The 26,554-nt window shown below is 42.3% G+C and overlaps 1 protein-coding gene across 10 annotated transcripts in view; it reads right to left on the reverse strand.

The window, feature by feature from the left end:
* Positions 1 to 18,808, reverse strand: part of LOC124405513 (glutamate receptor ionotropic, kainate 2) — an 88,208-nt gene extending 69,400 nt beyond the window's left edge. For all 10 annotated transcript variants that reach the window (XM_046880479.1, XM_046880470.1, XM_046880461.1 and 7 more), the window contains exons 1-2: positions 18,703 to 18,808; positions 14,619 to 15,060 (exon numbers count right to left, since the gene is read on the reverse strand). In XM_046880479.1, coding sequence (XP_046736435.1) covers positions 14,619 to 14,691 — 73 coding nt within the window. In that variant the 5' untranslated portion in view covers positions 14,692 to 15,060; positions 18,703 to 18,808. The remainder of the gene's footprint in view (positions 1 to 14,618; positions 15,061 to 18,702) is intronic.
* Between the last annotated feature and the right edge of the window lie 7,746 nt (positions 18,809 to 26,554).

Consider the following 26,554-nt stretch of genomic DNA (forward strand, 5'->3'; position numbering starts at 1 on the left):
CGTTCACCCTGATCAATTTGTCGACTCGCAGCGGGGAGATTAACCAATAATCGATACGATCTTTTTTATTCGACTAGGTAATCTGTATTTTTCTATGATAATATACTCGCCGTCTCATTTTCCTGTGCAGCCTTATTTCTTGGCGCGATCCTCATTCCTGACTAGCAAAGCCAAGTCTACGTCCATTCAGAATCCACCTGCTGAATTCTGTCTCGAAGTTAGTTAAATCAACGAGCTTTCTGCTGACTTGAGAGTAAAAGCGCATCGAAATCACCATGTTTATTGATTCGACTACTTTTCAAATAAATCGTGGCACTGCAGTTTTTTTCGACATCCGTTAATCGCTTGGAATTATTTAACATGATTATTTTTCATCGGCGTTTAAATTATACGTGTAACACGTGAAATTTTTGCAGTGTCGAGTTGTCGCGTTGAGCGCTTTTCACTCGGTTTAATTATTATTAATTAACGTAAAACTGAATTCATTTTCATTTCACTTCTTTTCCTTTTTATTTTTCATTGTTTCCGTTTTTTAACACGTTATTACCTACGCGGTAGAAATTTATTATCGTAACTTTTTAATTGTCTTAGGGAATAAAACGTGTGGAATAAAATTTTTCACCGTTAATTGACGAATGAGGTAATAATATAAGGTTTCACATAATTTCGAATAAAACCACAAATTATTTCCACAAATTTCTCCTCCCATTTCCCTTATTTAAATCTCTATAGAAATCAGAGTGCGAAAGACTTTAAATCTCTGACGAGATTCGGTTTAATCAAACGAAAAACTTGATTGATTTCCTATAACGATCTTATCAATCTTCTCCAAAGGAATATATTACCTTTCCATTTAGAGTATTTTTCCACCCGGTCTGCGCGCATTCTGTAAGCTGCAAGGGTTGATCCCTGCAGGCAGGCCAAGGGATGAAGACGTCATTGAAAAGCCACTTGGAGCCGGTTCGTCTCGCTTTCTATAGAGAAACCGAGGCAGGAAGTGGATGGAGCTGGGCGAAGAATCACCGGTGAAAAATGGCCGCCCATATCCCTGAGTAATTCCAAGTCCATCAGCGACGGGGCAACCGCCTCGTGACTATGGTAATTCAAGGAGTTTACCTTCCCCGAGAGCCGCGTGGAGAGGAGGAAAGCAAAGGAGGAAAAAAATGGAGATAATATAAACTGAAAGCCACCCGACCCTCGCCTCAGGATCACGCAAGATACAGAGGCTGATTACCCGTGTCCTATTAGCCGGATGTCTGTTATACTCGGGCTCATATCCGGCGGAGCTGAGTTATTCCGGGGAGAAACTTTTTGCCGATTTCAATGAAACGGCGCGCCTGTTGTTGGCAAACAAGAAACGTTGTGGGATGAAAATCAGCGAGGATTTAGGGATGTGAAAAAGTTGTCGAGACGTTATGAGCAGAAACTTAGTTTTTAATCGTTTATGAGAAGAAGTGTTGAAAAATTCTTAACTATTCTCTGAATCACAAGTTATAAATTGAACCGCTGATTTTTATTAGTCCGTGACAAATTTTATACATCATTGATGAATCTTGACGATGTTATTGGCGAAGATAATCGCTCGAAGGTAAAAGCAGAACGAAATTCCTTTGAAGTTGGATTAGTGCAGAGTTTAATTAACAAGACTCGAAGGTTCGCGTTAAACTTTTTCCGAAATATTTGCATCCATGGAGTTTTAGACTGCAATAAGCGCAGCATTCGGAGAGTTTTTTACTCTCCGCAATGGACTTGCGTTTTTGGCTTGGGGTTTCTTTAAAGCAAAAATGAGAAATGAATTCCTATGCGGGAGCAATTGGCACACTGAATTTCTTCCGTACCGGGAATACAACAATATTTTTCTTCGGGTAAAGTGAACCGCGTGTCGAGGAGATAAAAAAACTCGGCATTTTTCAAACCCCCAAGTTGTGTCCTCTTTTCCGCTTCCGGAAGCGTCGACTTCTCCAACTGTACGTATCCGAACTGCAGGAGTAATCCAACCGGAAACTCGCATCCTTATCATTTTTCAAACTTTTTACATTGCAGCACTGCTTCGACGTGAGCTCGGGAATATCTGCGGCTGCAATTATACTCCACACCAAAGTATATTTCGCACTTCCAGTAGACGAGGGTAAAGCAACAAGATCCTCGTTATTCGAATCCCTATTCCGGTGTGAAAAAGGTCCTTCGAAACTAATCACCAACGTTTTGTAGAACTCGCTTTCAAATTTTTGGGGAAAAGTATGAAGGGTGCGAGCTTTTCGGTCGCTTCTCGGTGACGAGAGGCTCGCCGAAATCAACCCCGATTCTCCCAGCTAGCCGACAATTAATTCACGAACTTTGAGCGTAACCAATCGAGCATGGTAGAGAATCAGGAAGAGCCTTACAGCGGGTTGTTCGTTCGCCTCTTAACCTCGTTTCGTATAGATGACCCGGGTTAATCGAATCATCGGGGGTGTTACAAGCGTTATCAAGAGGACTCAATCCGCAAGGTCGATGGTTGGGTAGACAGAGTGTGGTACTAAGGTCGAGAGAAGCAGCTGCCTATGTTAAGGCGGCTTTCCTTCGAGTGTCGAACATCGATCGTGTATACCGAATGAATTAAGGTCACCGTCATTCTCCGTGTATAGGGGATGGGGGTGGGGGTGGAATATGAGCTGGCGTTTCCTCCTCTTTCCTTTTCGCCTTTTCCGACGACAAGCGACCTTGGGAATTTGGAACACCATGACGATTCTCCATCGAAGAGTTCGGGGCGACTTACGCCCCTGTAAATCGCGCCCAGTTACGGGCCTGACTGGGGGAGTCTCGGCAAAGATAACGCGAGCTGAAGCCATTTAGATAAAAGTGAAGGTTATATTAAATTTACACCCACCGAGTCTCGACCCGAACTCCGATTGGCCGACAGTTCTGGGGCTCGGATGCAGGCGGGGCGAGTACGGGAAGAAGATTAGCGAAACGAGGGCCAAGGAGGCCAAACAACTCGACGACGTCGAAAATGTTGACGAAGTTTCGGATTTCTGTCCATCGGAGGCGGAAGAAAATTCATACGTCTATACTTTCCACGTACCAACGGCACGATAGCGATTATGGATGAATCGACGTTTGTCGTGAATCTTATCTTCGTGAATCTGAGCTAGTGTTTGATCTCCAAGAACCCTGGGGATGATTTGGGGGATATTTTAAATTTGTGAAGAAAAAATCTACCTCTACGTAAAATCCGACGAGTCTGACTCGTCCTCGAGAGTTTCCGACTCGTTCTTTGTGTCAAATAAATTTTTCCTCCTATAAGCTTTTCCCCAACTTCGGAACCTCATTGTTCGATGCTTCTTTTTACCACGCCTGTTCAACTAGCCGCATAGCTTCTCTCGCAGGTTTTATAAACTTAACGAAAAGTTGGCTGCTAACTTCTTTAAATTATATAATCGCTACGCGTGCTTGAAGAGTTCCGTACTCTTGTGAATAATTTTCATGGGATTTTTACGGGAAAAGTGCGGTGGTCTGGCTAAGAATACGTAAATATATTCCCAGTTAACGAGCTGTTAACGTGAGGTAATCACGTGGCAATTATTTTCTAAATTTTCACTCTCTCCTTCAGTTTTTTTTTTTTTTTTATGAAAAAATAATTTTAGGTCAATGAAATTCGATATTTTTGGGAAATATCTTGCTTCTTTTCGTGTGAAGTAAACAAGCCGTGTACCGCGTGTCAAAAATAACATAAGGAAGAAGCCGTATCTGCGGAAAATATAATTAACAGCTCTACGAAAGCCGCGAGAGTCCAAGGGGCGGAATTTACGTACATCTGGTAAAAACATGACAAGGATACGAAAAAAATTTCCTGCATCGAAACTATTCATTATAGTATTTCAACTTGAAGTTGACCATTCAAATAGTTCTCGTACGTAAAAAATTTATAAAAGTATAAAGTAATATAATCTTGACTCATTAGCGAAGTCGAGTTCGGAAACTGTCTAATGGCTGCAGCTGCTCGTTGAGAGGAAACGCAAGCTACAGAGAGAGAGAGAGAGAGAGAGAAAGTGTGAAAAAAGTAGAACGAAAATTAGAAGAAAAAAAAAGCAGTTACCGGATAAGAGACAAGAGAAGAAGAGAGAGAAAAGGGAGAAAAAACACTACCAGCTAGGCTAGTTTAAATGCAAGGATTTGCTTTCGCAAAGGCGTTCAAATGTAAATGAGAAACTCTCGAATGAGAATTTTTACGAACGAACTCGAGACACCTACTTCCACCACTTAACTGTATAGTAGCTATACATACCTACATATATATACACCTATATACCTTTATATACATACATATATATATATGTAGGTAAGTTACGTAGGCATCTAGCCAGCTTGAAAACTTTTCTCAAAATATATAACCGTGAGAGCTGAGCGGCTCTTCGCAGGCCAATTAAACGATAATAATCCTTCACTTTTCCACAACACGTTGCTGATGGGTATATTTTCCCCAGAAAAATTACGCCTCCTAAATCAACCTAAAATCAACCACCGTTTTTTCCGTTCTACAAAGCTCGATTGCGTTTTTTACTCCGATATTTTTGTTCCGCTTAAGGTTATTTTTATTAGATATAGATAATCAAGGGTAAGTGAAATATCGGTTATAACTTGATGGTGTGTACTTATTTCTATTATATGTTTATCCATCGTTTTTCCGTGCTTGTAATACGTGCTGAAGAAATACTCGGCTTCAAGAGCTGTGAAGTTGAGTCCGACCGACAACGCCAGAAATTTATTTCACGAGAATAAGTCACGTGTGAGAAAAATGAAGTCCGAGGAAAATAAATTAGAGAAAAAAAAAGAAAAATTAGCCAGCTCTTAATTAACGCTGTCGCAGGTACGTGATATATACGAAATCGAAGTATCGGTTAATTGGAATATAAATTACTGGTCACGATAAGCGAAAGACGGTAATGATTGAAAAAAAGAAAGCAACGAAATTTTTGTTGGATATTTTTTGGGAGGAGAAGAAAAAAAATGTCGCATCTTGAAAAATTGATTGTTTATACCGTTGAGGGATTTTTTTCGCCCGTGATAGATTCCGAAAGTTTTTTTTTCCGATTGTCAATCATGTCTGTCGATCCGTACATGCAGACAACTTTGGACAATATTTCTTTGCAGCTTAGCCTGTAGAGGCGAGCTCCGTCGAGACAAAACCCTTGGAGGAATGAACTTTAACTCGGTTACGCAAGGCTGACTTGGCGGGTAATTCGATCGAACCATGCCCGCGGCTATTCGCGCATCAAAGGATTCGACAAGGCCCGGAGAAAGGACCCCGAGATTCAAAGAATCCCCAGAAAACTCCCAGCAGCAGGCTTGATTATTGCGGCAAATCTAGTCGCAGATTAATATGGTCCCGATGAATCGAGTCCGACCGACTGATTGTAAGCTGAGTTTAATAACTCATTCGCCTGGATTGCGCAAAATTTATATTAAAAGAAGGAAAAGAAGAAGAAAAAAAAATTAAAGCAGGTACCTAAAGTAAAAGAGAGAGGAGGAAACTGGGAAAGTCAGCGAGACGATAAAATCCTGAATTTATAGAGTCCGAGGTGAGAAGACGAAGCGAAGTGTGTAGATATTATATATCTTCTTCTTCGAGTGTTCTACGCCTGCGTATAAGATCCGTTAAAAAGCTCTGAGCTACGTAAGGTTGAACAATAAAGTTACTCGGCGACCGTAAAAGGAAACGGCAAAAGGTAAACGTCACGGATCTTTGAAAAGATTAGCTTTATTACTTACTGCAGGAAGAGTGGAGAGCGGAGTAGTTGAAAACTAGAAAGTGGGTTGAAATAACGAGAAAAAGGGAGAAACGAGGGAGGCGTGGATAGTCGAGATAGGAATTAATTGCGGAGCTTTCGTCAGCGATAAATGAGCCCGTGCGTACCTCGGCGTTTAATCAACCCGACGGAAATCCGAGTTTCCCATTCAATTCCCACCCGCCTTGAGCGCCTGTAATTAGCTGTTTTTTTCTCAAAGCGCAAAATTTCAATCCGCGACTAATTCGACCGCGCGCGATTCTTGCTCGATCATAATTTTCCCCCCTTCAGAGTTCTCCGGACTGCAAAGTGCTTGCTTTCACCAGGTTTGACTTCGCTGACCTCTCTTGACCGCACGAAATGCCTTTGATGAAATGCTTTGATCATTCCAATACCACCGATTCCTCATTAAATTCCAATGGCGAACCTGCCAATCACGAGCTTTTCACTCTCCGATTATTCATCCGAGCTTATTTCAATTTCTCAGAGTAACGTCAGGTTAATTTCTGTGTTTTCCTAATTGAAAAAAAGTCAATTAAAGCTTCACAAGGTTGGTCAGAGGTCTTTAAAGCTAATCGAAAACACGTATTATCTTCAGTTGTAGTAGTTTCCATCCTGCCAACTGACTTAATACTTGACATATGACACTTAACCGTGGAGTGACGTGAAATTTCTGAGCGGTGAAACTTGAAAGTCGAAAGTTCGTAGCCAGAGATAGAGAGAGAGAGAGAGAAATTTGCAAATCTTACGATCTGGATACGCGGAAGTAAGATGATATGGCAAATTTCGTCGGAGTGTAGGTACATGGAAGCCAGGTTATACCTAAGCCCTGCAGATTGGAGTAACGCAAGAGCCAGCTAAGCGCGTTATCTTCGGTAATAACGATGCCCAAGTCTCGAAATAGGTACGCGCTCAAACTATTCGTTATCATCACACCAGATTAACCTAATCAAAAGCTAAACTGTAACAGCGATCCAGAGTGCATTCCTCACGCGGTACGAACGGCTTCATCCCGAGCTTATACATATGGATGATGAAGCGGCGGTTTGGTCTCCTTGTTTAAGGGGATCGGTTAGCTAAGAATCGATGCTTTTTATTCTCTAATTTTATTGCGATCTACTCTAACGCGAAAAAAAAATCGGAGGTTCTGAAAAAGTTAGTGTTAATCCCTAAAAAAAATTTATTAAAAACCTTGGAGATTCATTTGATTTCGTTAAGAAATTTGATTTTTCAGCACCTAGTCATTTCAATATTGCCACTTCATGATCGTAATCAATATTCATGAAATATTGAATATTTAACTTGTAAATTTGTAGAAAAGTATGGTCTTCTCAATAGATCGAATGAATTAGACTTTCAACAATTTTGAAACAGTTTGAAATGTATGATCGATATCCAAGCTGTGCGTTTATAATTCCAGTACTTTCTATTACCGAAAATATTATCCACAGAGATCTGGTTACCTTAGAAATACAATAATTTGATGAACAAGAAGCTTGCAACTTTGTCGAGAAAAAATAAATAAAAAGCGGCGGATCTTTGGCAACCTACAACCTCCTCGAGGAAAGTTTCTTTACTTTTCATCTTCCACGAGTGAAGCGCAAGCTTTCATCAAGCTAGTTTCCTCGTTAATTAGTTGCAGCTTTGTGGCTGCTACTGTTTTCACTACAAAGATCGCGCGCGGCGTTTGATCCGGCGTTAAATTACCGCTGATATCGTTGCTTTCGCGATCTCGTTGGCGCGAGTTTGCGTGAGTCTTCATCCGGTATCGGAGCGTCGATTATGGCGCGGTGAACCAGAGCTTGGTCAAAGGACGAAGAGGAAGAGCGTAGTAATTGTGCCCGGGTTTAAACCCGGGCGGAGGTTTGGATAAACCGCGAGCCGCTGACGGATCATTCGCCCCTCATTCCCAAAGTGGAAAAGACCCGACGCTAAGAGAGAGAGAGAGACTTTGAGAGTATTGTAGCCCCGTTAATTGACGCCCATTAAACGAATGCGGAAACAGAGTTTCGCCGTCTTTCTCTAGCTGCGAGCTCCGAGCTCGAGAAGTTTTTTCAATGAATTTCTGCTGAATTGATACTCGGCCTTTGTCGCTAAAAGCCCCGGGATAACGATCATCGTTATTATTATTGTCGCCTCGGTGCAACGACGATAATTAGGCGAGAGTGTAATTCTCGTGAAAGAGTTTAGCGAAGACGTCTTCACCGCCTCTCCTCGGATACCCAACGAAATATTGGATCTTAACTTCTTGGAGAAGACTGCCGAAAGGATACGCGCTTCTTTAAGGTTGTTCTGTACCGAAGCTGGCAAGGAACCGGGTTCGACAGGCTGATCTCATCGCCGAAATGATTCCCAGCACCACACCCCGCCCGACAATATCAGCCTGCTAACCCTGTCCTGATGTATTTGATTTACTTTACCCTTCCTTAGGGAAATAACAACTGGATTTAGGCTGGCTATCAGCCAGCCCTAGAACTTCTCGTTATAGTACTGCAGGCTCCAAGTTTATAGAGAACCAAAAAACTTGACGATATAAATTTTCATTTGAATTTATTAATTTCTTCTCGAAATATTACCATTTTTATTTGATTTTTTATAATTTTGTTATTCAAATAATTGAAAAAGTACTGAACCAGCTATTAAAGCAAAAGTCTGATCAGTTCTAAGTTTGGAAAAGCCGCATCGATCGTGACCAAAATTATTGAAATCGCGCGTGAAAATGATTGGAGGTGATTCTGTGATTCTGAACTTCATTTTCGGATTGATTACAACAACTTCATTCCTTTTCTGAAAACGAAGAAACGGGAAGTTGAATATTGAGATTACGAAAAGATCAATCTGGTGTATAATGTGTGGAAAAAGGGATGTCGAATCCTGTCAATTTTTTGGCTCGCGGTAGGATTGACGGACCGTTTCGACGCCGGTTTCCTGTTTCTTATCCCCTTTCCTCGACGGTGTCGGCGTTCAATTATTGATTTTGTAATAAACACCGTCACGACGTAAGAAAGAAACACGTCTACACACACATTTGTCGAGAGCATATACCTCCGTTTTTTTACTGCGTGCAGAGTTAGAATTGCTTCCCAATTTTAGGGTGAATTGTTTTATTCTAAGCCCTGCGTAATCGATCAGGGAAAGTTAATCGGGGAAAATAAAAGAGAAATGGAATTCCAAATTTCGGGACTTCATATTTAAAAGTGCAAGCTTTGGCATTATTCGCACCTTAAGATATCTCCACAGCACAAGAACAGGTTATCTGAAATCCAGAAGACTCTATTTCGCTCAATATAACCCTTTTCTCACACCCTTTTCGATTCGTTTCTCCCCACAGTGGTGGTAAAACGGTACATATATATGCGTGTGGGTATATACATACACACTGATACAGGCCGTGGAGAATGAGTAAAAGTAAACGAGTTGACGGTACGAAGCTGAATTCCAGCCCGAAAAGAACCGCGGAAAAGTGTTTTTGCAGAATTGGCGGATTTTCGCCCGGCGGGCGAGCCGTTTCAACGGGTGTCGAGAAAATCGCGTGTTATCTCAACTTTATCGCACTTCGTGCTAGAAGACACGTCAAATCCTACGTTGCAAAAAGAGTTGTTCAAAAAACGAACACCGAGATAAATTTCTTCCTGCGATTACAATAAAAATTCCTCAACTATTTTCATTTTCTACCAAAATTAAAAAATACAGTTCCACTGAAAAAATGAAAATTAGTTCTTTAGCCGTAACAATAAAATATTACAACAAAATTTTCCTCTATAATTCAAACGATATTCAAAATCATTTATATAATTGTAACGATACCCATATTTTTATACATATATACATATTCCGAATATGAATCGCACGCGAATCGTCGCAATAAAAGATCAAAGCATCGAGGAAGCACGAATTCGCATCGATACAGAGAACTGCACGATAAGTAGAGCCGTAAGAGAATGCAGGGATCATTTTCCCTGTTCCCTTGGAGTTTCCCGGTTTTCCTTTACCGCTTCTGGCTTTTCGCCCGATCGCTTATCCCGCCGTTCTCGTTCTTCGCTAGGGGGGGGGGGGGGGGGGGCTTTTCTCTCTGCACGAGGACGGATGAACTCGTCCCCCAGGGAACCGCATCGCGGAGTTCTTTTGGCCCGGAATTCTGGATCCCCGCCTAATACGGCACCTAGACTACAAAATAACCGACCGAGTAGGGAAGTTCGAGCCTCTCTAATCGCGTTTAGTTTCTTTCTCCCCCTGAAACGATGCCCGTTTTGGGAACAATGGAGCCACTTTGTTGCTCTCGATTCCCGTCATCGAAAATCGTTGAGGATTCTTCGTCGTTCGAGAAAAGACATTTTCCGGTATAAGTGGGGGAGAAATAAAAAAAATTGAAATGTTTATTGATATAGCGATGGAAAATTTTGGGCAAAATCTTAATTTCATTTTTCTTTTTCAAAAGTGTGGGTATCGAATGAATTTTGAAGTACGGATCTATATCAGGAGCCTGAACGATGTGATTGAAAAAAGCAAATCAGGTGAAAGGAAATGGCGTGGAATAATTAGGTCGAGAAATGTCAAGCGCAGCTGTGAAATTACATTCTTGGACATTGCGTAACGAAAATCTGTTTTGCGAGGTCAAAATAATAATTACGGTGAATCGCGTGAATCAATACTGAACAGGGTTTCAAACTCAATTGTACGTTAATTGAAATTTCAATGCTGTTGATGTCGAAACACGTGTAACCGTTGAGGGTATGACCGACACGTTTCGCGAACACATTGATACCCTGGATTAATAAATACGTCCGATATAATCCGGCTTCGACAAATCCAGCATGCAGAGCTGGAGAATCTCTCGAATTCACAAAACACCTCTCCACGTTTGTCCCCCCGAGGGGGATGAAAGCTCTGCACAGGTGGTGCCGAACAGACGCGAGAAAATTCGAAGCCTAGCTATCCCTCCACCTCCCTTTTCATCCCCCGACACAAGTCCTCGATTCTAATAACTGCAGCTTTCGATTTCAGTATTGTAAAGCGACAGGCAGCAGCAGCAGCAGCAGCCACGAGGACGATAACACATATCATCGGCGTTATTCCGCAGCGTTTTGCACGCAGATTTCATCGTACATTTCTCACATCACATATGTAGGTACGTTATCCATGTACATGTATGTACCTTATACGTACCTACACTCGCGAAATTAACCTACTTTCACGGAGATATCACTCGGCGGGAAAATCCCAGGAGATTTACGACTAGGGGATGAAGTTGAGAAATATATACATATTGAAAACGTGTAAAAAGAAGACGTAATAAGAGAGCAAAGTAAATAAATGATGAAGGATTCGATCTCGAACCGCCAGCAGAGGATCAAACCCGCTTTGAAACTCTGTCAAACTGTCGTTTGAAGCTTTTAAAACAGCTGTATAAAATTTTTAAACTCTCTCAGAAATCGCCAACAGCCACGTGATACTTTTATCCAAACGCAGAACGCGCAAACACAGAAGGTATGTGATACGTACGCGTTTATTTTCTGCCTCCACCTGCATGCGCCCCGGATCGGGAAGTTGATCAGAGGGATACATATGTAGGTAATCTGAGATAACAACGGAGCTCGCAGGGGCGTTGAAAAACTCCTTAGTCGTATCGTTAAGTTAATATTTTAGTCCCAGAATTTCTCCGCAGCTACGAAGGTGTGAAAAGGGGGTTAAATTTTTTTGTTCCGCAACCTCCTCTACATATATATATATATATATCTATATATATACGCAAAGGAAAGAGACGAGGAGATTTATTTTCTCTGTCCGTTATCTCGGGGACGAATCCTGCAGCTGCGGTGACGCTGAAAATTTTATGAAGACCATTTGAAAACGCGGTATCCGAGGGCACTTTTTTCATTCCCCTATTTTTTTCCTCCCCCTAGTTCGAGCGGAGCACCGAAACCCGTGAATTCACCTGCTAATTGCCTTCGTTATAAGGAAAGCACGTGATTGAGGAAACCTGTGGCGAGTCGTTCGGCCTAAATTTTATCACCGCGTGTGTACGTTGTGGGTATTCCAATCGTAATTCCGGCTTGTTTCGAAACAAATAATTATCAAAAACGAGAAATAACAAGTTTCGAATTCGATGAACAACGTCGATCGCCACTGGAGGGTTATTCGATTGTTTTTTCTTGTTTCTTTTTTTTTAGGTCAAGCGCTTTCCCAGCCAAGATTTTTGAATACGGATATGGAAAATATTGAAAGCCCCGAAGCACTTGAAGAGTTTTAAAGGTTGGTTTAAAAAACGCGTCAAATTTTCCTTTATTCGAAAATTCGAATTCGAATTCGAGAATTTACCTCGGGAAGATAAGAAAAGATCGCAGCATCGCGAGAGTAACAAGACGAACGTGAAACTCGAGAAAAATAAAGGAGAGCTGAAACCTCGGGCACACAAAGAAAAGCGGAAATATCATTCCTCGCAAGCTTGCGCAGATTTCTAATTTTTCCATCAACGATAGAGATCCACAATTATTTCGTAAATTATACCTGACCAATGTTCAAGCTTTCCATCATTGTGTTTTTATTTTACCATCGTTTTATTTTCATTTCGCAGGCTGTTATACAATATTATAAGGGTCCATAATAATTATTTTCACCAGTACTTATCGTTTCACGTAGATTTCGCGTTACGCTGAATTCTAACTCCTTATACACGCAGAGAGAAATTCCTTCTTCCTTTCACGCTGATTTCGCTGAAGTTCAGAGGTCAATTGGAACGAGTTGACATCGGTGTATATACATATATATATATATATACTTAGGCACGATTGATCGAAGGTATTGAATTGAAATATACGGGAGACGGGAATTTTTATTTATTGATTTACTTTTTTCTTCATTTTTCATTTTTCTACCAACCCTCGAGGAAATATAAATATATTCCACACCTTTTTCCCGTTTTCTCCGAGTTTTTCATCCTCGAGTTTCTAGGGCGCGCTGGTCTTCGCGAAGCGAGAACTGCTTTTCGTTCAGGTAAAAGGTTCGGGAATCCCAGCAGATACACGGTATAAATAAACCGATGTACCTACTATCGGCTGTGATTTCGGGGCGAAGACGAGCTCCTCGAGGAGTTCAGATTTCCCGACACGCACCTCGCAGGTCCGAGCTAAAATGATGCCCACCCGATTTATGGCCCCCAATGGCAGCCACGCCGAACGGTTTATTCGATAAATATTGAGCGAGCACGTCAGGCACGGATGGTACTACATAAAAATACCGTGTATAAACGACCCTCAAGGATTCCGGTAACGTCGCTCATGCTTCGCTGTGCTTAAAGCAAAACTGCAACCCCCGAAGCACGCTATGTGAAAACGAGATCGCGGACAATGGAAGAGAGAAGCCTCCGGTCGGGTGGGTGGATGGATATGTACGAGTATAAATTTAAGTTCGCAGTATTCTTCCTACGCTCAGCAGAGCTCTTCGCTTTTACCAGAAAATCGTGATGTGGAACGTGGATAAAAATTTCATGCCAGACCCTCAAGGGTCGCTGGGGTTGTATTATACGTTCTAAACAAAACTGTGCCGATGAGAAATGAATTTTTAAGACAGTCTTGATGCTTCTTATGTTATCAAAATTGGAAGTTTCTTTGCTGGAATTTAACGCTTTTGGATTTTCATCCACATTGCGGAATAGTCACTCTACTTTTGAGCCGTGATTATGAGACTTTTGGAGAGAACTTCTTCTATGGTTAGACGTACATCCTGAAGTTCCTGAATCGAGGATTTAATAAATATCGGAAAAATGATGACGAGCAGGAAATTCTCGGTATGTTTAAGTAGGAGAATGAAGAGAGCTTTCGAAGAAGGGTGCTGCAAAAGAACATGCCACACCTTCCTAGAGCTTCTAAGCATATTAAAATTCTTTGGTCCACGTTCCCGGGCGTATAAAACCTTAATGCCGTTAGTACATAATAAAGCTGGCAAAGTGTCTCTCGATTCGTTTCAAGATTTAATAATGACCACGTCAGAATCTTTTCTCCGATCCTACGGCGTGCTGTTGGATTTTATACGCACGGCACAATAAGAATCGATGCCAACATTAATTTAGGAAGAATTCGCAAGGCACACGTGCGTCCGCATTTTAATTCGCGCGTTTTCACTATCAACCCTGGAATTCAAATATCCCTTCTCCTCCGCTTTCAAATAACATCGCTATTTTTTTCTCAAAAATTTCTTGACAGACAGAATCGTCATATCGTATTTCCGAAAGTAATGAAAGAGGAATTTACAATTTAAACGCGTTTTACAATAATCCTAAATCCTAGGAGAATTATCAAGTCGAAATCTTCGAAAGCGTTTCAAAATCCAGACTAACAATTTCTGTTTTTTGAAAATCATTATAACCGACAGAGTAATTATCTCGGCAGTTATTTTCGCCGAGGGTAAGAAATCCCGGATGCTGCACAGCTGCAGAGGTTCAAATTAATAGTCAGCTTGTCGCGAGGGGCGGAGTATTGTGGCGTTTCTTTTATATCCGTGACCCCGTTGCCTCCTTATATTCGTTATATTCATAAGTCAAGAAACGAGACGAGCGGTCGATGTTACAAGGCGAGAATCGCGCCTCGCACAGTCGTTATTATATTTACACAATAATAATTAGCGCAATTTTCATGGTCTAAGAAACGATTTCGCAGGATTTTTGACTTTTGAATAATTTCAAAATCCAGCAATCACGCTCAGAATTTTCTTCAACTTCAAATCAGCGTAATTAGATTTATCTTGAGGGCGAATTTCGCACCCCTAGTCATCCCCGATCGCAAAAATTGTCAAAATTCAAGACATCTTTAAGCTGCTTCCACTTGAGAATAAGAATTGAATAATTCAACTCACCGATTCTTATGACTGGAGGAAGCGACACGGCAGTTGTCACCAGAATAACGATGATGACGTACTGCAACGCCATTTTGTCCACTTTGTAGAATATCACAGAATTTGCGCACCGTCACTCGCGCCACCACTTCAGCTGCATCTTAACCCCCGAGCCTCGTTATTTCCGTTGGAAATAAAAGAACCGATGAAATTAAACAGCGAAACAAAACTGCGTGCACCAATCGAGGGAAAAATTAAGAAACTTGGGAAGAATTTTTTACGATAAACCCGATACTTCGCGTCACCAACACTTGAACTTCGAATGGCACATGCTTAAACCGTCGACTTTATTCCGTTGAAAACCAGACAGCCGCACACACCGAGCATTGTTCTTTTTTTGGTGAAAAAAAACCTAGGATGCACCCTCGAAGACATTCACCAGGATTCCCGACATTCGTCGCACCTGAAACAGGGTATAATGAAATTAAAAAAGAGCGGACAAAGTGAACGAAGAATAATGGGAAGAAGAAGCTGCGAGAAATAAAAGTATGGAAAAATGTATTAGCGAGTTGAATTAAAACAGCTGGCAAGAGATCTTAAAGCCATTAGAGGAGCATATCTGCGTCTCGGAATTTCCATCGTTTCCGTCTGATCTTCTATTTTAAACTTTCAAACAATTCGGCCCCCTCTCCAATCTCTCTCTCTCTCCTTCTCTTACTATTTCTGATCTTGGTGCATACCTTATACCTCGGAAGATATTTGCATACACGCAATTACGATTAAATTGGCGGAATAATTACTGCGAAAGAATTTTATATTGAAAAACAAAAAGCAATGCACAATGCAAACCCACCGAAGCTCATAATATAAAGCCCTGGTTTTACTACACTCTTGTATAATTTACATACGAAACGTGAGACACGGAGTTGGAAAAACCCTCATGGGAAAAATGAATATGGCCGTAGGGTGGGAAAAACAAACAGAAAAATCGTGTACATCGTACCTAGGAATATAATTATTCAGCCTGTATGCAGATATTTTGCGACAACAATAACAACAGCAAAAACAACAGAGTATCAATAACAACAACAATAAAAACAAGAACGACAGGATGGCGTATAATGAATAAAATATTTCCGGTTTGGGACCGGTTGAATTACACGACGAGCGGAAAACTGCGCTCGGAAATTCTCCGCTTGATCATTATTTTCTTCTTCATGTATAAAATAGCGGTGAAAAACGGGAATTTTGCACGATGCTTGCTGAGGGAGTCGCTGGCTATCGCAATGAGCGTATCTAACACCCCCTTGGGGGTGGTTGAGGTCGAAAACTGTATCCATGAACTGAGGGTACGCGTGTATTTAATTACGATGACCAGGAACGAGAGACGCCTCTTTTTTTCAACCCTCGATGTCTGTTTTCATCCAAATCACGCTCCATTAATCACGTTTCGCGTTGCATTATAATCCGCTTCGTGTTATCATCATCTCGACCACAGCTGCGTAACTGTTAAGCTTTCATCCGCCAGCGCTGATAATGAGCCTTTGTGTACCAAATCCTCGACTCCCTCTGCTTATGCGTTTCAGTTTTAATCGAAACGTTGTCGTTGGATGAGGATTTCGGAAACGGCAAAGATATTCGTTGGGTATTCGTTAAATCGCAGCTTCACATATTTTCTTGAAATAATTTTTTTAACGTCAGATCGAACCTGAGAATATTTCGCAAAATAATTGCCGGGTTCAGAAAGGAATCCAACTTTTAGTGATGTGCAAATTTTTACCTTGCTGTTACGTCGCATGCGAAACTCACGTATCTACGGTTTACATTTCATTTATCTCATACGAGTTCTGAGTAAACATGTGTTGTTTACTCGGTCGGATCTGAACGCGTTCAGGACCATTCGATACATATTTGCGAAATCACATCACCGCGAAGTCTGTGTAGAAAATATATCTTGCATCTGCATATGATTCTCCGGTGTACCGATGAAAATTTCTTGACATCAGCAAGTTATCACGATTCTATAAAAATTTTGTTCGTTCCACGATTCTAAGGATTTCCGCTCGCCTAGTAATCGCGAATCGCAAGGCGGGTACTCTTAAGCTGAAACTTTTCACCCGACTTGTTAGCAGTCACGCAATACGTACGCGTGTTTTTGTGCTTGACGCGTTAAAGAAGTGAGCGAAGTTTGAAGTTTCCTGGCAAAATATGTATACCGACATAAAACGATGCGGAAACGGCGAATTAGTATAAGGTACGCAATCAAACGGCACGCTTAAAACATCTCGGCGAACAGGGGAAACAAACAGCGAATGCGAGTTCGCGAGGGGCGAGTGGAGGGCGAAGTTACCCCGTTCCTAAATTGGGTTAGTTGAAATCCCTTTACGGCAACTCTAATAGCGGGGGCGTGAGTGGCATGTAACTTGCCCTCAAGACCAGCCACCATCGGCCTTACGTACCGTCAAGGCACCCGACTCCCAACCAACCCCTTTGCCACTAGCCACTCGAACTTCCCTCAGCAGCAGCAACGCGCCGCTCTCCTCCTGCAAGTCCTGCAAGGATATGCCGAAAGACAGAATCGGAAACAAGAGATTGTCCAACTTTTCATCAAAGTTAATTAATTTCTGCGCTATTTCTTCGAGGAGTTGATTCATCCCTTATCGAGTTCCTCCAATTTGCAGGAGAAGATCACCCCAAACCCGAGATGATGCAACAATTGTATACATTAGGGTGGCGCAAAAAAAAGTATACATGGTATATAAACTTGGCTCATATTTTCTATCGTCAATTCTTGTCGGAGTAAAATCATTCTCGTAGGTATTCTCAGATCGGGAAACGATTTCGACGAAAGTATAGGCACAAGAATTTTCTCAATTTTCGTTTTTTTCTAGCCGGTTGGATAAACTTTTTATTCACATTTTCACGCCTCGGCTTTCCGGCAGCGCGATGCTTGAGGGAAGGCTTAGAGATGGAGAGGGTGAGAAGAGGAGAAGAGGCCAAAGGTGTCCAAACCCTCGTAGAGAATTATGCAGTGTAAACACAAGGGAGTCGGTGCGTTTCGCACGGATAGACGCACACCAAGGCCCCGTAATTTTTGATATTAGGGGCATATTCAGGCGCCGCAACCGAAGCAGCCTCTCCTTCAATATTGAATTTATGTTAGGCCGGCCTCGGGGCGGAAGAAATGCGCCCCCGAAGCTAGAGGGTGGAGAGATTGACGGATTCCGCGAAACGGAAGACCGGATTCCCTTTTCTTCTTTTCACCTCAATCGACGCGGCTTTCGGGCCCAGATGTCCTTTATTTACGGGTGAAAATCTCACGATTTTCAAAATGCGTAACACAGATAGATCAAGGGTTGTTTTTCCGGGGTTCGCACGACGCGATAGTCTCTCGTTCGAACTTCATTTCCCCGTTTCTTTTTCTCCTCTCTCTCTCACCCCCACCCTTATTTTATCCTCACGGAATTAGACCGGGTCGACAAAAGCTCGACGGGGTTGTCGCTGGCCGTTGGAAAACTCGGGGAAATCTAATCTGGACCTCGTGTTGGGGAAAACTGTCGCCGCGTGCGCGTTCCTCGACTCTGCACATATACGCACACTCAAGATGACACTTTCGAATCTTTTTTGGGACGGTGTTTCGGGCCTTCGGGATCCGCGCTTTCGCCAGCACGATTCATCCCCCAGGGATCGGGCGAAACGCGTGTCTTCTGCACCCCGGATCCCAGACTTTTTTCAATATCGTACACGCTGCTGCTGCTTTTTTCGGCGTCTGCATCGGGGGAGGAAATTCGACGCGGGACGTCCTTCGGGGAGAAAAACACTGTCCTCGGGATGCACATCATCGGAACAATGGACGGGAAAGTTGGAAGTTTCTAAGGACTTTTTCAACCAGTGTATTATATGTATACGTATATGTGCAGGTCCTCGCGCTTTTAGATCTCGAGTTTGTTGTTTCTCGAAACTTTTTTTGCCTCCGTTCAGCCGCCGGATCGAAATAGTTGAATACATCGACTAAGTTTTATAATTGTTATAATTTTGTTTAGGCGATAAGAATAAGGGAGAAAAAATAAGGGATAAAAAAAAAGATAAGTTGCTGTTTACCTACTTATTTTCACACATATCCTTGTATCCTTGACGTACACTGTAACAGCTACACGCAACCTCCCTCCGTCTCAGTGGTTTTAAAAATTGCAAAAAACCGACCCTCGTTAAACCATTTTCCCCCCTTAAAACACGGTGTAACAATTACGTAAAAATATTATCGAACATTGCTGATTTAATTAGTGGCATGAAACGCGTGCTTCTGTTAAAACTTCCACAGACTTGAAATCTACCTCCACCTTTCAACATTGATTCATAAAAATTACAAAAAATCTAAAACGGCGTAATTTTCTCCACCGCGTTCACGGTGCACCCTTTATTTTTTTCCCTCGCCTCACTTCCGGTTCCTCGCTTCTTCCAATAACGTGACCCGGCTTGCTGGCTGCTAGGGGTGGCAAATACGCACCCTGTCACCCTTTCAAACACGCGTACCGTCGTTCGCGGGCGACGCGCGGTCACTGCTGCCTTCTCTCACCAACACGCGCGCACACCGACGCCCGGCGTCGGGACGCCTACCCCGCCTGCGCACCCCGACCGAGACTCGTTCCTGACTGCGTTTCGGCCTCGGGGGTGCGAGACTCTCCGCCTCTGGGTTAGTGGGCATCCGCGACCGCTGGACGCCAATATCCTGCGAGCAGACAGATCCTGCGGTCTTCCTTCACCGCTCGAACATCCCGTCAGAATTTTTTTGAACCGTTTTTACGACGCTAAGGCCCAGAATCTGGATATTCTTCTTCGGGATGGTCGGCCCAAGGAATGGCGGAATTCGGTTTCAGCCAAATTTTAATCGATTCGAGAACTTAAGACTTTGCAAATATATAGACCTGATGGAAATTTGTTTCGCGAAATCTGTAGCACATTTTTTTAGCTCTAGGAAAACTTGGCGATTTGCTCTTTCAGCCAAAGTTTTTGAATTCTAATCTTTGAACAAAAAAGTTTGTAAACAGCTAAATATAAGTAGTTGAGAGTTCAGTGATTTTTAGTTTTCTTTTCTAACTGTTAGTATGATGACTGTGGATTCGATTTTTACCCATTTCAACGGCCAAAATTTTGAAATATCTAAACACAAGTAACAACTGATTTTAGGAAATTGTTAAAGTACTTCTTCGGCTCTGCAAGAATTTGCAAATTTGATTTTTGATCTTTATCGTCAGCCCAAAGTCTCTAAATTCTATTTTTATCCACTTTGCCCCTTTTCCGACCTTAGGAATTTGGAGACCCAGAGATGCACAATAAAATTTCATAAAAGTGTATCGTTTTTTAGCTTTTGAAAATTCCTAGCCGTCCTGCAGCCGAAGCAGAGGACTCGAGGAAGGCTGCGGCCGCGTTCTTTCGAACGGTGAGACCGACGAGTAAACCGGAGCCCGACGACCTGGCGACGTCGAAACGTCGTTGTCATTCCTTTATACCTACTCCTGCAGTTACCCTCGTTTTAACACTTCAAGAAAATGCTGCAACTATACTATAAACTTCCACGTCACTGTGCGTTTGCTACGTCAATTCTTTTCCCTCTTTGTATTACTATTTTCCTATTTCCTCAATTCCACCCCAACTCCAGGGGATAAACCAGGACGAGTCCATTTGCTACCCGATAAATTTGTGGTAAATAAAAACTTGCGCGATACTGATGTCCTTGTAATTCCTCCTTCGTTACAGGAAGTTGGGACCAGTTCATTTCTGCAAAAAATTTGTCGAATTCACGATTAAAATAATTCCGAAAATTCGCAAACATCGATTCATCGAAATCTACATTCTCTGGTAAAACCTGGCACCGATGGATCCGGGCGAGGATTAAGCGATCAAGAATGTATCTCGGACCGTCGAGAACGACTCGAATGATCTCTTGACGTGAAAATCCCAACCCGGATGCTGCCTTTGTGTGTGATCAAGTAGGCATTGAACGCATCGACGAGTCGTCACGATTTAACGGGTCGAAAGTGATTTTGTCTCTGTCTCTTTTGTCTTTCTCCGAAAATAATCAGCGGGGGATTAGACGTTGATTATTTATCAATTTGCCTGTGCATCGGTGATTTCGGTCAAATAATTCCTCGCTTCGTGTACGCAGAGTGAATTAACACGAATGCGGTCTGCGTGACCCGAGTGGGTTGCCGTTTAAGAAGGAACTTGAACCAGCTCCCGGGTATCCAGAGGGAAGGCGAAACAAAGTTGCGCCGGGTGAGCTTCGCGGCTTCCCAACTTCAGCCCGCAAATTAAGGTTGTGTTAATTTCGGGTGGAACGGCGACAAAGTGACTGATAAAAACTCGAAATTAACAATAATTAAGACTCCAGCTATATCTCTCTTTCACCGGCACCGCGCCGCGTTTAATCGGGCTAATTTCCCGCGGCGGCAACTCGCCTGATGCCTACATATTTCTAATCTCGGTGTAGCGACTCGAGAAACCTCTCGCGAATTTTAAATTATATTCAAGAAAGAATAACCTAGACGAAAATTAGCTCCGCTTTTTCAAACGTTTTATAAGTGGAAGGTTAAAAGAATTGAAAAAAGGAATAGTTTAAACAATCAACGTCAATCTCATTGAAGGTTTTAATCTTCATTTTGTTGAAAGAAGAGTATCAGAAACGGTTAAGAAACACCAGCGTTTTATAACACAGGTCTGCAGCCGAAAAACTGCAGAAAAACTGCAACTTTTACTCTCTGAAACCGAAAAAAATACTCAAAAAATTCCGTCACAAACGTTTGTAGTTTTATTTATAAAGTGGAACTCCCGTCTAACTCGAAATCTGGTATCCTATTCATGATTATAAAACTCCTGTGCAAAAGTAATTTTTTACTTTTATATAATACGTATTGAAGTCAGACTCAAGAATAAATACGGAGAGAAAATAAGCGGAATGGTGGAAAAATAAGGGGAGGAAATTCAGGGAAATAAGCGTGTTCGCAGAAGTATCAAAGAGAAGAAGATAAAGTGGTTTCATAGGAAAAAAGAATGAACTCAAAATGTTAAGTATCAACATTTCATGAAAAAATTCTTCCTTCAACTTTGTAATAAATATTATTTACTTCGTTGTAATAAAATAGTGTTTCATTTTCATTATTGTTTGTCATTATTTTGCTAAAATACTATAGTTGATGGAGGGAAATGGAAGCCATTTTTGGATTCAACTCACTCAAAAACGTAATTTTTGCCAAAAACATGCCATATAGCTAAAATAAAATATTTTTTTGATCATGAAGCCTCTTCTCAAATCGTTGTTATCTCAACCCTCCGTAATTGTTCAAATTTCTTCAAATTCGTTTCTACCGATACTAGATTCATCCTATTTACCATCAACAGCACAAACAACATGGCTGGAAATTTTTCCACGCTTTTTCGCTTCTCCCAACTTCCGACTCGTCCTTAATCTCGACATATATTCCTTATTACGACCACTACAAAGCCTGCATTAAGGCCTACTCGGCCTTTGTTCGTGTGGCGAGGGGCAGGGCCGAGTATCGTATCGATTCCTCGACCGGTGGAATCGTGCCAAATAGTTTTGCAGGGTAGGGATTTTTCGCGTACAAGCGGCAAGTGTCATCCTTGACATAATATCTCGGCGCAGAGGGTAAGCCGTCTGGTCTAAGATTTTTTCCCGATACACATTTCGCCTACTTCCAACTTCCCTTCTTCCGTTCTTTTATTTCTTATTGCGCACTTCCCTTAGTCACATGCCTGCGATAATACTTTCGGCGGAATAATTCATCCCTGGAAAACCAAGGGCTGTTTTGACGGTCCAAAAAATTTGGAATTTTTACAACCAAATTTAGAATTGCTGAAATGTTATAAAAAATACTCATATTTTGATTCATGATCGGGGTTTTCCGCTCGAGTTTTGCATATTAATTATTACTTAGATATCACGTGGCCAGTGTCATTAATCTCAAGGATGTACCGGACTAATTAAGTAAGCGCAAAAACGGATCGGAAAACAGAAGGGAGGCGTGTCGTATTTTCGCCTGCGGAAAGCACTCGACTTCCGGCGTCTGGCGGCAGCGCTTGCTGTCTGCTGCTGCTGCATTGTAAGTGTGCTTAAGAGAGACGGATACATGTTACGAGGGATTCAAAATGGTCGCCGAGATGAATATCGCTGGTGCATCGACGTGACGTTTTTGACTACGTTCATCAGTCACAGATTTTTTTGTTCACCCGTTCTTTCAAGCCGAAAAACAATTAATTCCTCGGTTGATGTTTCCAGTGAGAGATACTAAGATTACTGGCGATATTTTTAGCGAAAAAATGTGAAACCTTGAACAGGGGTGGGGTTGAAAATTGGAAGGTTCAGTATTTCGAATGACCGATATATCGAAATTTCAAACACGTGAGAGTAAAATAGCGAAAAATGAATTTTTTGAAATCTTGATTTTTGTCATCCTCATCAGTGACACTTTCGAAAATGAAGATTAGGAATGATGATCGAAAAAATCCTTCAAATTTTTTACCCCCGCCCTTGAACAGACAAATCAGTGTCACTCGTTTTTTGCGCCGAATCACGTTCCGCGTAAAATTTTCACGCACGCTTAATTCGCTCCCTCCACAATTAGCCGGCTAATTTCCGTTTCACTCAAGAGCTAATCCCTCGGCTGGTTGCGACGAGATATCTCGCGACCTGCTTATACGACTAGCTAGTTCTCCGCGCTGATTTTACACCGCAAAATAGCTTCTATTTTGTGTATTATCTCGGTGCAGACTGCAAGCCTGCTGCAGGCACTAAACTCTGATGCAGTTGTGGTAACGAGCTGCTTTTTCATCCGCATCATATTCTATCCCGTATACAAATTGCAAATTTATATTTCGCGGTATGTCAGGAATGAGATAATTTCTTCAACCGTAAGATTTCCTCTTAATCGATAATATCAACAGACTAATTAGCTCAATTTCGCACCCCTTGATGCAAAATTTTTCTTCCCAACACGCGTCATGGAATATCGTAACATTGTGCAATTTCCGCTTTTGCTTATACCCACGACGGATTCCCGAGTTCGAAACATCCTCTTCAGGATTCGAGGGTTGTCGGGTAATTGGAATCACACATCATTCGCCTAGCGGTCTGTACACGCGTAGGCCTAGTAATATATTAATATCCTCCAGCTTCTTGCGCTAGTCCAAAGCATACGTAGCCCCGTAGGCTAGACTGTCGTGGATTCAACCTCTCACAGCTTCCTCTGCAAACAAGTAATTCGCGTATTCTCGGCCCTCTCGTAACTTCGTAAGCCAAAGTTCGCGTGCACGAAGCGTTCCATCATTTTCTATCCAGCCATTAACGCGTTTCATTGTACAGGGTGTGCCGGTTTCTAATAATTAAAATTGTCAGCACCTGAAATTATCTCCGAGGTTAAACATCTCAGAAATAAAGGAATCCTTATGGAAATTGGCTGCTAGGATTGGCTGAATTTTCAGTATATGGTGTAGTACTCATTCTCCATATCAAAACTTCTCATGAATACAAGTCCGAAAAATTTCTCGTCCCCCGGAGGCTTTATAATTCTTGAAAGTCCCGAAATCCATAGATGTCAAAAAATCTAAAAACCTTTCTTCCGGAGTCTGCATTTCTAAAACTACTGATTCCCGGAATTTGTGTTCACGAGAACTTTTGATCGAAAGGATATGCGCTATAACAAATCTAAAATCGAGCCAATTTCCATACCCAACTATTCTGCAAGGTCCTTTTTCCGTACCTATTTTCAAGCGTTAAAAAATCTAAATACCAGAACCGAGTCCCGGCACCGGTTAAGGATGCCGTGAAAAGAGGACACGATTTCTAAAAAACAAAAGTCTCTCGCGTTATCGGTCGCAAGTTGGCGACAGGTAGGTAGGTAGGTAGGTAGGTAGGTAGGTAGTGCACTTTTCCAATCGAGTCACAGATATTCCCGATGCAGGGGAATTATAATCCGGTTATAGGCGAGCCGGGGCTGCGTTTCAGCCGAGCAGCGAAGCGTGCAGCACGCGTGGTCCACGCCTATAAGGCGTGCGCGTGCAAGGTTAGGCGTCCCGACGCGACGCAGGATCAGCCTGACACATAGAGGATAAGACGTGGAGAAGGCGCACACGATTGCGATACACGACGTCGAGATTTCCGACTCAGTTTGCCCGTTGCATGTTGGGTATCATTAGAGGTACACACACGCGTCACAAGAGTATCATAGGTGTGCCGCACACCCTGCGAACGAATACCAGGTGAAAGTGCAGCAGAGCCGTAGAGCGCAGAGGACGCAGAGCGTGACGGTTATAGATAATATAGATATACAATCACGTATATATATACAGAGCGAAGCTGCACGCGAAACGGCGAACGAACGCGTTATGCAAAGACGTCGGCGCTCCTTCCTTGCCGAAAAATTCGCTTATTATAGATATCTTGGGTGCAGGAAGGCGAGGCTCGTGCCGTTTTCACCGGAAACGCACGATGTTCCTCCTCCCTCTCATTAATAGTCATTATACGAATAGAAATCCCATTGCGATTCAGGCGTGTGGGAATCCGGCCGAAAGTTCACTTATTCTCGTTAGTTATGCTTGTATTCTTTTCAATCCGCTAGTAGAATTGGATAATCCAAACGAAACTCACCTCTTCGATGGACGCCCCAGACACCACCTTTGCTGAAAAATGCGATTTTCCGTGTTTTTCGCGAGTTCAAACACAGCGTTGATCTCCGTACAACTGACTCAGGACTTATGTTAGTTTTGGTATATTATCAACTGCTTCGACTATTTATGTTTGTAAACACACACGAGAGATGAGCAGCTGAACCATCCGCTCCAAACTTCTCCATCGTTCTGCCGCGTCAGCCAAAGCTTTTCACCCGAGGGTGTTTTGATTTTCAGTGTTGACACGCGTTCTATGTTTGTCCGCAAGGTTGAAGAATAGAATCGCCTCGAAATTCCTGGAAGATTATAATCCAGCCTCACCTTATCGAGAGGTAATTCACACGGTCCTCCTTTTCCTAATCCAGTATATCGGTTTTCATTTTCCCTTGACAAGTTTTTACAATTTATCGCAGACAAATCAGTACCAAACCGCATTTAGACTTCCACAGAACCAAAGAGATTCTCTTTGAAATTCGCAGGCCAGAAAGGAGTTAACGAGAAGCGGTAAAATCACCGGTTAAATTCGCCATACACACATACCTGTGGTACGTACTTTATACCCGAAGCCGAGAGGGTTGGGACGAAGCGAAACGTCCATGAGAAGCGGTGGAATTAACTGGGCCCCGTTAGCGAAACCTAATGTTGATTACGAGGGCGGACATTCCAGGGTTCTTAATTAAGGGAGCGTTCGTTCGGTGTCCGCGTCTCTATTAGCCCTGTTCGAGAGATATATACCCTTATACTCTACACCTGACTTTTTGGCCTTCCGTAGAGAACCAAGAGAACCGCCCCTCGTTGAATTTGACGTTTTTTCACCCCCGTTCGTAGGTTCCTTCCTTCGTTTTTTACCCCATTTTCCCACACTCGCCCCGAATAAAGCTCTCGATTCGAGCAGCCCCTCGTCCCGTCGACAAACGCACCTTTCCGCTAAGCTCTACAGAGTTCTAGTATAATTAGCCACCCTCATTGTCAGCTTGATTTCAGCCCGTATATCAGAGCTTCCGTTTACCCGCAGAGTCTATCTTCCATTGTTTCCATTGTTGTTTGTGATTGTTCCACTGAAGTGTCGAGCGTTTACGTTTATTCAAAAAGCAAAAAAGAAGGCACTAAAAATATTGTCAAATCGAATCAGCGCGCCTATTTACCCCTCATTTTATACATAAATAAATCAAAATTTAATCCACACATTTTTCCTTCCTTCTCCACGATTACACATCGATCGTATGTCATGATAAATATATTTCCAGCCGCATGTAACAGGTCCCAGGAATGTC

This window comes from Diprion similis, chromosome 1, assembly GCF_021155765.1.
Source record: "Diprion similis isolate iyDipSimi1 chromosome 1, iyDipSimi1.1, whole genome shotgun sequence".
In the NCBI taxonomy this organism is placed as follows: domain Eukaryota; kingdom Metazoa; phylum Arthropoda; class Insecta; order Hymenoptera; family Diprionidae; genus Diprion; species Diprion similis.